Source organism: Ciconia boyciana, chromosome 1 (genome assembly GCF_034638445.1).
Source record: "Ciconia boyciana chromosome 1, ASM3463844v1, whole genome shotgun sequence".
Classification (NCBI taxonomy): Eukaryota; Metazoa; Chordata; class Aves; order Ciconiiformes; family Ciconiidae; genus Ciconia; species Ciconia boyciana.
This window is the reverse complement of record NC_132934.1, coordinates 133542249-133555322: the sequence shown is the minus strand read 5'-3', so window position 1 is coordinate 133555322 and position 13074 is coordinate 133542249. Positions and strand designations below refer to the sequence as shown.

Sequence of the window (13074 nt, the reverse complement as noted above, 5' to 3'; positions counted from 1 at the left end):
GTGGCCAACGTGTTTCAAGGTGGGTATCTTCAACTATAATGAAAACAGACTTTCAGTTGAGGCTTTATACCACAATACCCAGGTTTTAATTATTTTATTCCTATACCTCTTCTGTAAAGAGCTCCTTGCCGTAAATTCATCAGAAACTCTTCTGGGTGACTGACCATACTTCTCTTCATGTAACCTCTGGTGCCTCAAGTCATCTTCATGCCATTTTCTTTCAAGTTTACATGAAGCCCCTAACGGTCTATGGAAAGGTTTCATTCCTTTTTCATTTCCAGTGACTTTGTAGTGCTCAAACATGTATCTGTCTTCCATTTTGTGTTGGTAAAATGGACGATCATGCTCTTTATATGGTATTTCCAAGTATTTTGGTGGTAACTGGCATCTCCTATTGCTTTCAGTTCTTTCAGATGAATGTGTTCTGTAGGGCTTATGACTATAAGTATCTTCCATGGGAATTCTTTTCAGGTTTGGTGAAGGTGATCTACGTTCATATATTCTCTGGTGGTTATTTGCATGAGGTGCAAACTTAGAATTGCTTTGTCCGTATTTTTCATCTTCTGGTCTCCAAGGCATAGGCTTCTTTGCGTCCTTACGAAAGCTTTTATATTCACAGTCATAGTTAATATGAGCATGCCTTTGCCTATAGTGCTCTGGACTCCTAAATGCTGGAGATAAGGACCTAAGGCAAAAATAAAATCCACTTTTGAATAGTCCCATAAAATTGAATTGACCACTTAATGAGTGCATCTATTCCCTAAGGAAGCATAGTTTAGTACACAATTTTAATCAACTGGTAAAAATATTAAAAACAAGATATTCAAAGTGTCATTTGCCTGGCCAGAGTACCAAGGTTACTTTTACTCTGTTGAAAGTTTTCACAGTAAAAATACCCACTCAAAATAGTAGTAAGTCAATCATTTTTCTCTCTTTGCATTTTTTCATTTAAAACTAAAAATAGTTTCATATATATGAAGTTTCCACTACATTGAAAACAACTGTTATACACATTTTCACACTTCTCAAGCATTCCCTATCTTTTTCAGTGCCAAGAGAAAAAATGGGAAGGAAAAAAGGCAAATAGAGAAATGAGGGGGGAAAAAAAAAAAAAGACCTTTTCAGGTTTTATTTGCATGCCAAAACAACCCTCAAAACTGACTGAAAACATTATAAAATATCCAATTCAAAGTGTCACACAGGTCGGCTTTTTCCTGCCGAAAAGACTGAGTCTGAGAAAGGTGTTTTGCTCTTTTTGTATAATTGTGTGTACATGTACATACATGTATACATATGTACACTTCCACACCTATTGCAGCTTTTGCTATTAAAGATTCAATTGCTAAGATCCACTCAATTGCACTCGGCTTTGCATTTTCACCTACAGTTACAAAAATGAAAGCAACCTGTTAAGAGTTTTTAGCCAAAATCTCCTTAAATAAAGAAGGAACAGCACATGCCACTAGCAAAAACCAGAAAGTAATCCTAGACGTAAAAGTTCTGCTGTGTTCAAGTATTCACTGTACGCTCTCAATACACTCTTTAATAAAAACGTTGGAAAAATATAAGTTGAAAAAATTCAAGGAAGTCAATTCCTTTGTACACATATTGCAAATGTACAATTCAGCATAACTATTTGCTCCATTTCTGCAAATGAGTTCAAACTCAGAATGACAGATCTTCATAAACCTATGATGGCTAACTTAGAATAGCACCCATACTGTTGCTGCCGCCCCACGTTGTTCCGGTTAAGGCTTGCATTTTAATGAGAGCTGGGATATTCCTCCCTGCCCTTCACCCGAAGGACATATCCACAACTATCAATCTAGTATGGAAGTAGATAGGATTTCTCTTTTTAAAAACAAGCAAACACCCCCTGCCCCATTTTTCTGTGTTATCTAACAAACTCCCTTGGATCTTGGTCATCACAACTTAGTCTGTTTAGAAAAGCAACCCAAAACCAGCAAAAAGTAGTATTTTTGTATTACACACTAATAGCTTTAGAAAGCTTAAAATTGTATTCCAGTCTCCTAGTTTTAACACCTCAAATTGGCATTGCAAATCCTAAAAATTAGGCAGGTAACTAATGGCATGAAGTAACCTGGATATTATTCTGGTGACATACATCAACGACACATGGTATTAGGCTAGTGTCCAAAAAGAAGGGCACTGATTCCCATGTTTTCAGTTCGCTTTACGCTGCAAGGCACATCTAACTGTGCTGAAAATAATTTGCAGATCAGCCCCAAAGGCTCAAAGCCTGAGGTGTTTAAACTAAGAAGTTGTTTGTTTGTTTTTTTGGTTTTTTTTAAACAGCCAATCTGGCCCTCCCTGTAGACCAAGAGGCAAAACAGGAGTGAGTTACAGACATTAAGTGCACCAGGTGGTGCTTGAGTAAAAATAACCTTAACTAGTTTGGTGCTCAGATTTTGTGCTTAAGGTAGTTCCAAGTCCCAAAACATGCAAGTTGAACAAGGTACTTGGCAGACAGCAAAGCTTTAACACTTCGTGCTTAAAAAAAAAATCATAATAAAATTGTGAGTTGGCAAAAAATTGCAGAAAGTGTTCAGTTTGGAAAGCAATTTATAATTTATAAAATACACTTTACAAATTGCAATTCTGGATGCAATTTTCTTTCTTTTACGCAAGTTTTAAGTACCAACTATAAATCCTTATATACAGCTACGTTTCAGAACACAAGTTACAGATAAATACTTACCTTGGTTTCCATCGTGGTGATCTTGATCTAGATCTTGTCATCTTCTCTCACGTGTTTATATGAGTTTCTTGAAGCTGTAAAAATGATACAATTTACTAGTCTGATAACAGAATCACACTACAAATTGCAACAGGGACAGTTGTGTTCAACAAGTATAGTATTAGATGCTTCAAGGTTGGGGTAAGGCATATTTTTAGGATGTTTTACTTTTACCTCTAATTCACATTTTAAGGCAAGTAACTTTTTTCCCAATTGCTGATCTTAGAACTCAGCTTATTTTCTTTATAAAGATTTAAATATTTGACCATTGCTCCCTTTTTCTCTCCATTTTGTAATGCTGTCTATTCACTAGGTCTTTAAATGTTAATAATCTCACAAGCAAGCTGCTGCAATTGAAAAAAATGCTGTAATTTTTAGTATGTATTGAATGCTATAGATGAGAGGGGAGAGACAGCCAGCTTTAAAATCAAGTTTACAAAGAAAAATGTTTTTGCATCAAGTTATATTCTGAACTTCATATATACTGAACTTCAAATTTGTAATATACACTGATATTTTTACATGGTTATAGACCTCCTGTAAGCCTTAACTGCTCCATCAAGTCTTAACTGCTGTATCATTACACACTTCATCCAAATAAAACCATGTACAAGAGATCACTATTCATTTTTATACTTAACTTGTCAATAACCTACTACCTAGACACACCTTTAAATATACAATGGATGTACTATGACAGAAAGCACTGCTCTTGAATCCTGGAAGTAGCTGTCAGCATCCCTTCTCATAAAAGCTATGGAAGAATGAGAAAAATATCAGTGGAATCTACCCTTCTTGCTCTTCTTTGCAAAAAGATCCTAGAAACTTGGAAAACAAGTGATGAAAGGATATACAAACTCACCAGTAACGCAACTGGTGAATAGGAACGGAATGATTATTCATTACTTAGCAAACACAAGGATTAAAGCAGAGTGAAATTATCAGGTAACTGGTTGAAAGTTGGAATTTGGACCACATACCTATGCTTATAGCTCCTAATTACCACAAGATGCTGTAAAGGCCAGAAATATAAATAGATACAAAACCAGATCCATCAACAGCTCTCAAATTAATGAGCAACCAGTCACTTGAAACTGGAAGAATATGTCCAGGTCCATGTCACTCTATACATGCTCTGGTATTTTCTCTAAGTATTGGCTCACAGACACTCATGGAGACAGAAAACTAGTCTGGACTAGCCAAATATGGCCTTTTTTGACACTCCCAGTGCTGAAATAATTTCCTTATCTAAATCTTTTACCTGACCAACTAAAATTGAAATGGGGGAAAAAACCAGCAAGCTTTAAGGCACATAAGAAACCTGAAGAAGTAGGTGTGCACCCACATGCCTGACCCAGTGCCTTGTCGTCCCCCGCCCCAATCACACTAATTGGTCAAATAAAATATTACCCCTTGCTATGTCTGACTTTTTGTACAATTAGCTCATGGCTAAAACAGCAGTTTCTTAGAGGAGAACATACAGCATACTTCTGATGCCTACCTCCACAGGTGGATGCTAGACAAGCCATCTACTACATTTCAGAGTGATTCTGGAAATGTTCACTTCCTGCTCATTAAGTTGCACCATAAGCTAACCGGGAAATTATTTGCAAGACATAGCAATAGCTTAGTTCTGGAGAAAACCCTCTTGAATTTATTTTTTAAAATCTCTAAAGTCTCCTGTTTACCATGAGAGTATTTGCTCTGCAATGGATCTTTCCACGTGACAAGGCATGAAGTTGTAAGAAGTGTTGCAAGGGATAGTGAAGCAAAAACAACCCAACCCCAAGGTACCCCAAAGACAACATATAATATTTGTTCCCTGAATTTTCAAATATCTAAGAGGCAATGCTAACTTCATCCTAAAGACGTATATCTGAGGACTGCATAGCATGAATTAACTTCAGGCCCTTTGCTTACTCGAAGATCATACTAGCCAAAGTTAAATATGATGCTCCAATGCCAGTACTCATATTAAATATTATTTTTCTTTGAAAAATACTATTTGACCAAAATACTTTCCTATTTCTCACCCGTAAAAACACACCTTACCAAACTGAACAGTATTTCAGTTCATGGCTAACACATTTCAAAAAGAGGTGCATGTCCTGCAAGCTTCAGGTTCACTACTACCCTCTCTTCTTGTAAACTTTAAAAAGTGACAGTGTTTTATATGCCATTCAAATTCTTTCTATCTTCCCTTCAGTTCTGAACTTTAGCCTTCATTTTCAAGGGAGTACGTAAACACCAAAAGACAGAAGTACCATTAAACCCTACCCAACCATCGTACAGAACCTGATCTGCCAGGATCTCTCATCACAGACTGATCAAGCTGGAAACTGAACATACGTAACGAGAGATTCCTTATTCTTTCAAGACTGGCTAAACAACCATACTAAAAGTGTGAGAAGGACTGTGACAGCATGTCCTAGATCTTGCCTTAGGATAAAGAGGACTACTATAATTTCCAATGAAGACACTCCTTTTGTTTTGTGGAAAGAAAGTGTTCATTTGTTTCAATGCACCTCCTAAAAAGTGACCCACGCAATATGATTTCCTCACGAGATTCAAGATGAAATACGCACCGTACAAAAGCAGCAGACACTTGACCCCAATCAAGACTCCCAGTGTAACACTAGAATGACAAATTAATCTATACAGAATTTGTAAGCACGTTGCTAAATTCAGGTTTAAATCATCTCACCTAGACCAGCAATATGGTTCCATACCAAAAGGAAGCTTTTCGTAGGATGGTCCTGAGTAGCAAGCCTCTCTATAGCAGAATTAGTTGAATCAAGTGAAGGCCCTATGGTTCCCGAGTCAGCCATCCAGGTGCTTCTGAAAGGCCAAGTCATGCTGGAGCAGAGGTGCCAGGACCTGCTATGCTGTGGGTTCTGAATTTCACCAAGTCACCCTGCTGTACTTTATGGGATGCTGTCACTATGAAAACATGAAGAGCTTTTTTTTTTAACTAGGAAGGAATATTATTAAGTTCATAGTGCTGTTTGTGTTTGTTGTGTTACAACAATAAGTGACTCATTGGAGGAGTTATCAGTAACTGTGCTTAGATAGTTTTTAAATATTAATGGGAACCCCATCTTTTATTTTCTTTTCCTTGACTTTTGGAATTGAAATCAGAGAACTTCCCTCTTAGGAGAAATGGCCTCAAGCCTGCTGCTAGCTCTCCTTTGATTCCACCCTTGAGAGATCAGTGCTTTGACAAGTATGAAATTCTTGTGGTATCTATCTACTACAAACTTGAAAGGAGTATCTGGAGAGAAGTAGCTTGAAAATGACCAGAAATTGTATGGGATGGGCCAACCTAAACACATGTTCTTTCAGAAAGGCTATAAATTTTTTAACAGTTTGCTCTCCTGAACAGAATAATCTTCAATCTCCTTGATTTTCTCCAGCATGAAACACAAGAAATCACAAATTACTGCAGTCATCTAGCTGAATGGGGGGGAATTGGAGCTCTTCCTAATGCAAAGAGCCCCACACCAGCAAGCCCCAAACAGCTAAAACCTCGCAGATAGAGCACAGGCTGAGTAGAAGTAGTTAACTCTCCTGTAAAAAGACCTTAAATACGTGGACTGCTTTTCTTGTCTTTTGGGTGCCTTCCACAACAGATGATGGAAGAAACCCTATGCAGGACACACAAAAGGCAGGTCAACAGTAGTAGCGCTCACCATCAAGGAGCTGCTCTTCAATTGCCATTTCACCTGTAGCGAAGCGAGATGTCACTCCTCACCCCTTTGTAAGGGATTGCCCGACTGCCATTGCCACTGCCTCCCAAATCTTTTAGAGGAGGAAAGGATAAGCAAGTCTTTCATAAGCTGGGTCACACAGCAGACACGATGACAGACACTGACTCTCTCTGCAAAACCTAACCAGCTCACTATTCTCTCACTCTGCCCAAAAAGATAGGGAGCAGCTGCAAGCTTTTCATTTGACTGTCTTCTAGGCAGGGATCAACTGAAAGCTGCAAGGGACATGCCAAAGCATGTATTGCTGCAGTGTCTGTCAAGAAAGAGAAACCAGGAATTGAGAGTCTTGACACCAAGACAGTCAAGTATTTGACAGAAATACAATCAAATTAAAAGCTCAGCTGCAATCCAGACTAAAAAAAGAAAAAAGATCTTTAAGCCTGCAATACAGAAAGCCATTTACTGTATCCTTAAATGAAAGGCATAGAACTGGCAACTTTTGTAGTAGGTAAGTTATAATAGCTGAATCAAAGGCTGTCCCACATGGCTCCCACCCCAGCCATTGTCCAAGCAGGACACAAGCCTGGCATGTTCTTGCCCATTCAGCTTCCAGGCAAATCTTGTCACCTCCATCAGCAAATGCCCAGGAAAGAGCATAAGAACAGAGAAACACCTCCCAGCAAACCAGCCTGAACATTTCTGAACCTGCAACAGGACTTCACATCTCTTTTAGCCAATGCTTCCCAGACTGGCTTGGGTACCATCACCACAGGCAGAGGCTCCCAGTGCTGCACTAGGCCATGCATACACCCATTTCTCCCTGATTTTTCTAGTAAAAACCTTCAGCCTCAAAACCACAGCTCCCAATTGGCACCTTCATCCACCATCCACAACCCTACGGGGGCTGGAGGAAGGATGTCATGAAGTGTGGAGTGCAACCCTGCCCCATGCTCCAGCACTGCTGCCCCAGCACCAGAGAGCTGCCCAGAGCTGAGTTACAGCTCTGCCAGCCCATGGAGGTGACTCCCAACTCAAGGCACATCACCTCATGACAGGACGTATGTGACAGGTTTGAAAACTATGAGCTAGAACAGCTGTTTAGCTCAAGGACAAACACACCCCAGCTGAGGCAAATGAAACTCAGCTGAGGGATTTCTAAACCATCCCCTCTTTTAGACACCACAGCAGGTAACAGATCAATGCAAATGACCGAGATCCAAATTTCCATCCCCAGTTTCCTCACAGCTCTCTGATATTCAATGAGTGCTCTTTTTTATTACAGATCCCTTCTCCTGGGCTTTTGTCACTCTCAGAGCACCTTCCGCATCTCCAAGGTTATGCTTTGAATCTCCAAAGTATTTTGTAGCAGGTCTGGTGGCACCCTCACATCACTGCAGCTCCAGCTGCACTGGCAACACAGCCTGGAGATGACACCACCAGGGAGATGACAGGGCTATTCCCCCTCCCCCTTCCTCTTTCCTTTCTTTCTCTCTCTTTTTATCCCATGCTATGTTTAACAAGTTTCCTGATCTGGTCCACAGCATCTCCCCAAGCAGCTGTGGCAGAGCGACCGGTAACGGTGGGCAGCGATGGTGGGAGGCAGCACCACAAGCCCGCACTCCTGCCGAATGTGCCACGATCTGAGCAAGGTGAGCTCCAATGCTCCAGTTTGCATACTGAGAAATAGGGTCTCCCTGGCATCAGGAACACCCCTTTGGCCTCCCGAAACCGCAGCCACTGTGGCTTTAGAGAACTTTTTGTCCTCCTTGTCAGCTTTATCCTTTTTCTTTGGTACAAGCTGGGGAAGGCAGGCTTTACACAGGTTGTATCCCAAAACTGAGGATTGTTAACAGACAACCAGGCCTCATGCTAGCGAAGTAACCGTCCCATGCAGGGGCTGCACATGGGCATCACTCCCCTCTGTTTGCTATACAGAATCTCTATCTATCTTTATGAATCTCTCTCTCTCTCTCTCTCAAATAAAAATGATTGTGCCTCCTTACAATCCCAGTAGAATGAAGACCTATTACAGAAAGTACAGGCCTAGCTGAAGCATACAGTACTTCTTAATGGACCACTAAACAAATTTTAAGCAACTCCTTGGGATACATAGAAAGTATTCCCCTGCCCCTGCGTATTTGAGCAAAAGAATAAAAATAACTGAGGAGATCTACTGAGCATATAACTTAAGCTTAGTGTGCTCTCATTTAAAACTAACCCATTTAATGACACTAATTAGCAGGCAATGCCTCACCTTTGCAGAAAAACAGATTACAATGCCAACTTGGAAAGACTGAGCAGGATAAATCTGTATCACATCATACTGTAGGTATTTCACTCTCAAATAAACACTTTTTTTTTTTTACACAAAGAAAGCACAAATGATAAACATAGTGGCAAGCCATTTCTATAATGCATTGAATTAGAGGCCTTTAACACACATCTATTACAGAGCCTTAAATGTCACAGCACCGTCCCCCAGCTGCTTCTGCCTACCAGTTTCTAAAGGGACACCAGAAGTGTGTTAAATCCGCTCCTGTCATAGTCCCAGAGACAAACCACAACAACTTCCTGCCTACTGAAAGCTCTCCAACACGTATGAACCATGATGCTTTTTCACCTTAAGTCATAAGAAACTCCTCATTTATTCAGTGGGCAACGCCACACAGGAGCACTGCCAGGAGGCTGGGCAGCCTGGGCTGCCTTCCCCAGCCACACCGGAGAAATAAGCCCTTGCTGGAAGACTCCTAGCACATTTCCTCCCTTCCCCGCAGACAGTGAGTGCCTGCTGCCACCTGAGAGGAAAAGCAAACCTAACTGTGTGCGACCACACTGCTCACCAGCTTGCTGTGACACCAACCCAGCCTACGTTACCTCCTGACAGGTGAACACCCACAAGGCAAGACTGCACCAAAATCAAGCCCATCTCATCACAGCGCAGGCGGAAGGAGAGTTGGTTTGATCACTCTTACAAAAGCGGTGGCAGAAATACCAGTTATTTTGCTGAAGGCAGATGTGGAGGAGAGCATGGACACACATTAAGACAGACAGCTGTTTATCAGGATAACAGGGTGTGCCTCTAAAGGAAGTTAATTAATTTCAGTTCACCTCATCAACACCAATATTAAAAAAAAAAACCACAGAAAAATCCTCATAGCTTCTGATTAGTCCTTCAGAGTGAAAAGATGAAAACAAACGGAAAGATTTAGTCATCCATGTTCTCTGCCCCTCTCTGCCCAGCCCTGTGTCTCACAGCCTGCCACAACGTGGCTTCCATCACCAGAACTCCTTGCATGCCTTTTGCATATTTCTTCTCCTCCCTTCCTGGCATCCTCTTCCACGCTCTTCCTCCAGCCATCCACACCCAGCAAAACTTTCACGAAAGATTCACTTTTCCTTGAGGCCCATAAACACACAAGGTAAGCAGGTAATTAAAATCTCCCAGCAACTTGAGTAGCTTTTGTTTTAAACCCTTGTAATTCAGGAACCTAAACTATATTTACAGGTGACTTGGGGCATTTAAGAATTGCAATAAAAATTAGGTGTTGCTGTTCTGGATGGAGTTGAGCCAAGTGAGGACACTGCTATCACTGATTCCTCCTGAGACATTCCTGCCCCCTCAGATGTGTATGAATAATTGTGCATAATCAACTAAACCAACCGACGAAGTATCATAAAACACAGATTAGGTGAAATCAGCACCAATTCATCTTGCTTTGGTTTGACTCATTCCTGAAAATATATTAAGCTAAACCAAAGACACACTGGAACTAAGATATGACTGCTATACAAAACCTGTACTGCTTTAAGTTATTATAAACACATTAACTGCTGCAAATCTGTGTGTGGCAACATATAAATCACTAAGAACAGGGACTGCTGGTATTTATGCCTTGCTCACCTCTGAGGAAAACGCTGTCCTTTACAGTAACAGCGAGCAGCGACCTCAGCTCTGCTCTGCCGCTCGCCCAGCGGGTTCACAGCAACACAGGTTTTCTGGAACCATCAAGACACGGAGGCACGGCGCTGACAGCCCACGGCACCTCTTGTCGCCCCTGCCCCCTGCTTTGTTCCTGGCCCCCCCAAACCTCGCTGAATGCTTGAGCTACATGCATCGTACCACAGCATACACACATACTGATGTGCGTACGCATACAGACACACACACGCGGGGAGAGGCGGGTTACCGATGCCGCTGCTCCAGGCTGCCCAGGCATCAGCAGATCCAAGATGGGTTCAGCAGAATCCCCGCTGACCTCCTGTCCCCGCAGCACCCGCTGCCGCCGGTCAAACCCGCCGCCGCCGGCCAACACCTCCCGGCTCAGCGCGGGGAACGAAAGCGGCACCTCCCACCCGCCTCCCCGTCGCCTCCGGGCCGGGCAGGCCGGCAGGCCCTCCCACGGGCGCAGCGCTGGAGCTTCGTGCACCCCGGCCCGGCCCGCTCCTTCCCGGCCGCCGGGGCGGGGGATGGGCCCGTCCGGCTCCGGGCGCGCAGGCGGCGCTGACAGGGACAATGCCCGCCGCCGCCCCCGGGCCCCGAGCACCCGGCTCCGGCACCACCTCACCCTGCCCGCGGCACGGGCCAGGCCCCCGCCCCGCCGTGCCCCCGCGCCGGGCCTGCCCAGGCCCCACCGAGGCCGTGGGGCCGCCGCTAGCCACCGCACTCACCGCCAGCGGGGCCGCTTGCGGGGCCGCTTCCGGAGCCACCGCCTACCACTGCTCCTCCGGCCGCCACCGCCGCCGCTCCGCCCCGAGCAGGTGCCCGGCGAGGAGGCGGGGCGGGTCCCGGCGAGCCGCGCCGGCTGCAGCTGCTCCCCACGGGCGCGGCGGAGAGAAAGGGCGGGCGGAGGGCGGGCGCCCCGGAAGAGGAGGGGCGGGCGGGGCCGGACGGGCGGCGGCGGCGCCTCCCCCTTCCCTCATGGCCGCTCCCGGGCATCTCGCCCCGGTGCCGCGTCCCTCGCAGCCGCCATGCGGCCGCCTGGGCTGGGCGCTGTCGGGGGGAGGCGCCGGGCAGCTCCGTGCCGGCCACTCGTTCCCGGCCCGGGCAGCGCAGAGAGGACGGGGTGCCCCGGCCCTTCCTGGCGGGTACTCGGGGCTCTGAGGAGCCCCTCAGCTGAGAAGCCCTGTGAAGAGCTCCCAGCCCCGGGGAGCGGATGCCGGCTCCTGCGCGGGACCAACGGCGGCCGGAGCGGGGCAGGCCCGAAGCGCCGGGCTTTGCCGAGGAGACGCCGCGGTCCCCAGCCCTTTCGCCGGTCTCGGCTGCGACGTGGTGGGTCGGGCGGGAAAGGCTGGGCCCAAAGGCTCCCCGCGGCCTTACGGGTCAGACCCTGCAGTTAAAGCCCCTGCGGTGCTGTGGTGAGGCCGCGCACCGCCCGGGCAGACTCGCCCTGGATGCGGCCTGCCGGCCCGCACGTAACGCGGCCATGGCTTCCTTGCCGCGGGGTGCTGCTGGAGGCTCGAGGCGCCTCTTGGAAGGCCGCGGTGGTTTTTTCCGAGGCCCTTTTCAGGTTCCTGGAGTGCCCGTCTGAGTGTGTACTGCTGCTCTCCCCTTCCCTGGGAAATGGGCTCCATCCCAGCCGTTCGAATGCTCTCCTTTCTAGGCCGCTGGAATGCACTGCCTTGGTTGTCAGTCATGATACCCAGCAGGCCTAACAGGTTTGGCGTTTGACTGAGTGAGTTTTTTCTTCAGGAGCTGTAAACAGCAGGAGCGCACAGGACACATACTGAATCCCTTTCGAAACAGAGTATCTTTTTATGGTAGAAAAACACCGAGAAATAGATTTAAAGATCATGCAAAACCACATGTAAAAGGAGACACTGATGCTATCTAGATTACATTAGGCATCCGAGGCTGTTGGTCAAGGATTGTGAATGCTACTTTGGTGCGTTGTCAGATCAACTCATTAATATACATTTGATTCAGATCAGATGCAGGCACACGCTTTTGTTTTAACCCAAGCACAGAATTGACATTGGTTTTGTATTTTTACAGTAGCTGCAGGAGGATGGGCGATAGCTGATACGGCATCATTACAGCGGCACAGGCAGACGATATCTGATCTGGTGTAAAGCTTGCCAAAACCAAGTTAGCCTGTCAACATGTTTTTTAAACAAATTTATTTAAGCCCAAAAAAGAGCTGGAGTCAGCATTCTGTGTTATGTAGTCTTGACTACATTTCTGACCCATCTCAGAGCCACAGTGCTGTGCTTACTCTGTCATCAAACCATGGCCTAACAAGGTGAAGTTAGATGTTTATATTCACTGGATAAAGAGTGGAGAGGAAGGGTTACCTACTGTTGGCCCCTTAATTGGATGTACTTCAAAGAGGTGGTCTCAGTTTCCTTACGTTCCCAAGACCAGCATGGGCTGCCGACTTTGGCCATCCTTCAGACTTTTAGTTGCTGACATCTTCTTGCCCTCCTTTTATAGGACTGATCTTTTAGCAGAGCATTAACTTCCGTTCTCCACCTTCTCAACTTTGGCAGAGTGGCTGTAGGTGGGACTGAGGGATCGCTCTTCACAGCTGTAAATCTGGTTCCTGTCTTTGAATGTCTGCAGCATCCTGCTTGGTCCCTGAGCCCTTTTTAGACTAGCTCAAACACGAGGAA

The 13074-nt window shown here is 45.1% G+C and overlaps 1 protein-coding gene across 2 annotated transcripts in view; it reads right to left on the bottom strand.

The window, feature by feature from the left end:
* The window catches only part of BCLAF3 (BCLAF1 and THRAP3 family member 3), a 36001-nt gene extending 24676 nt beyond the window's left edge, over nt 1-11325 (bottom strand). For both annotated transcript variants that reach the window (XR_012040028.1, XM_072849045.1), the window contains exons 1-3: nt 11134-11325; nt 2720-2793; nt 107-685 (exon numbers count right to left, since the gene is read on the bottom strand). Coding sequence is in view for 1 of the 2 variants with exons in the window: in XM_072849045.1 (XP_072705146.1) it covers nt 107-685; nt 2720-2760 (620 nt within the window). In the remaining variant the exon portion in view is untranslated. The remainder of the gene's footprint in view (nt 1-106; nt 686-2719; nt 2794-11133) is intronic.
* Nucleotides 11326-13074: the final 1749 nt, after the last annotated feature.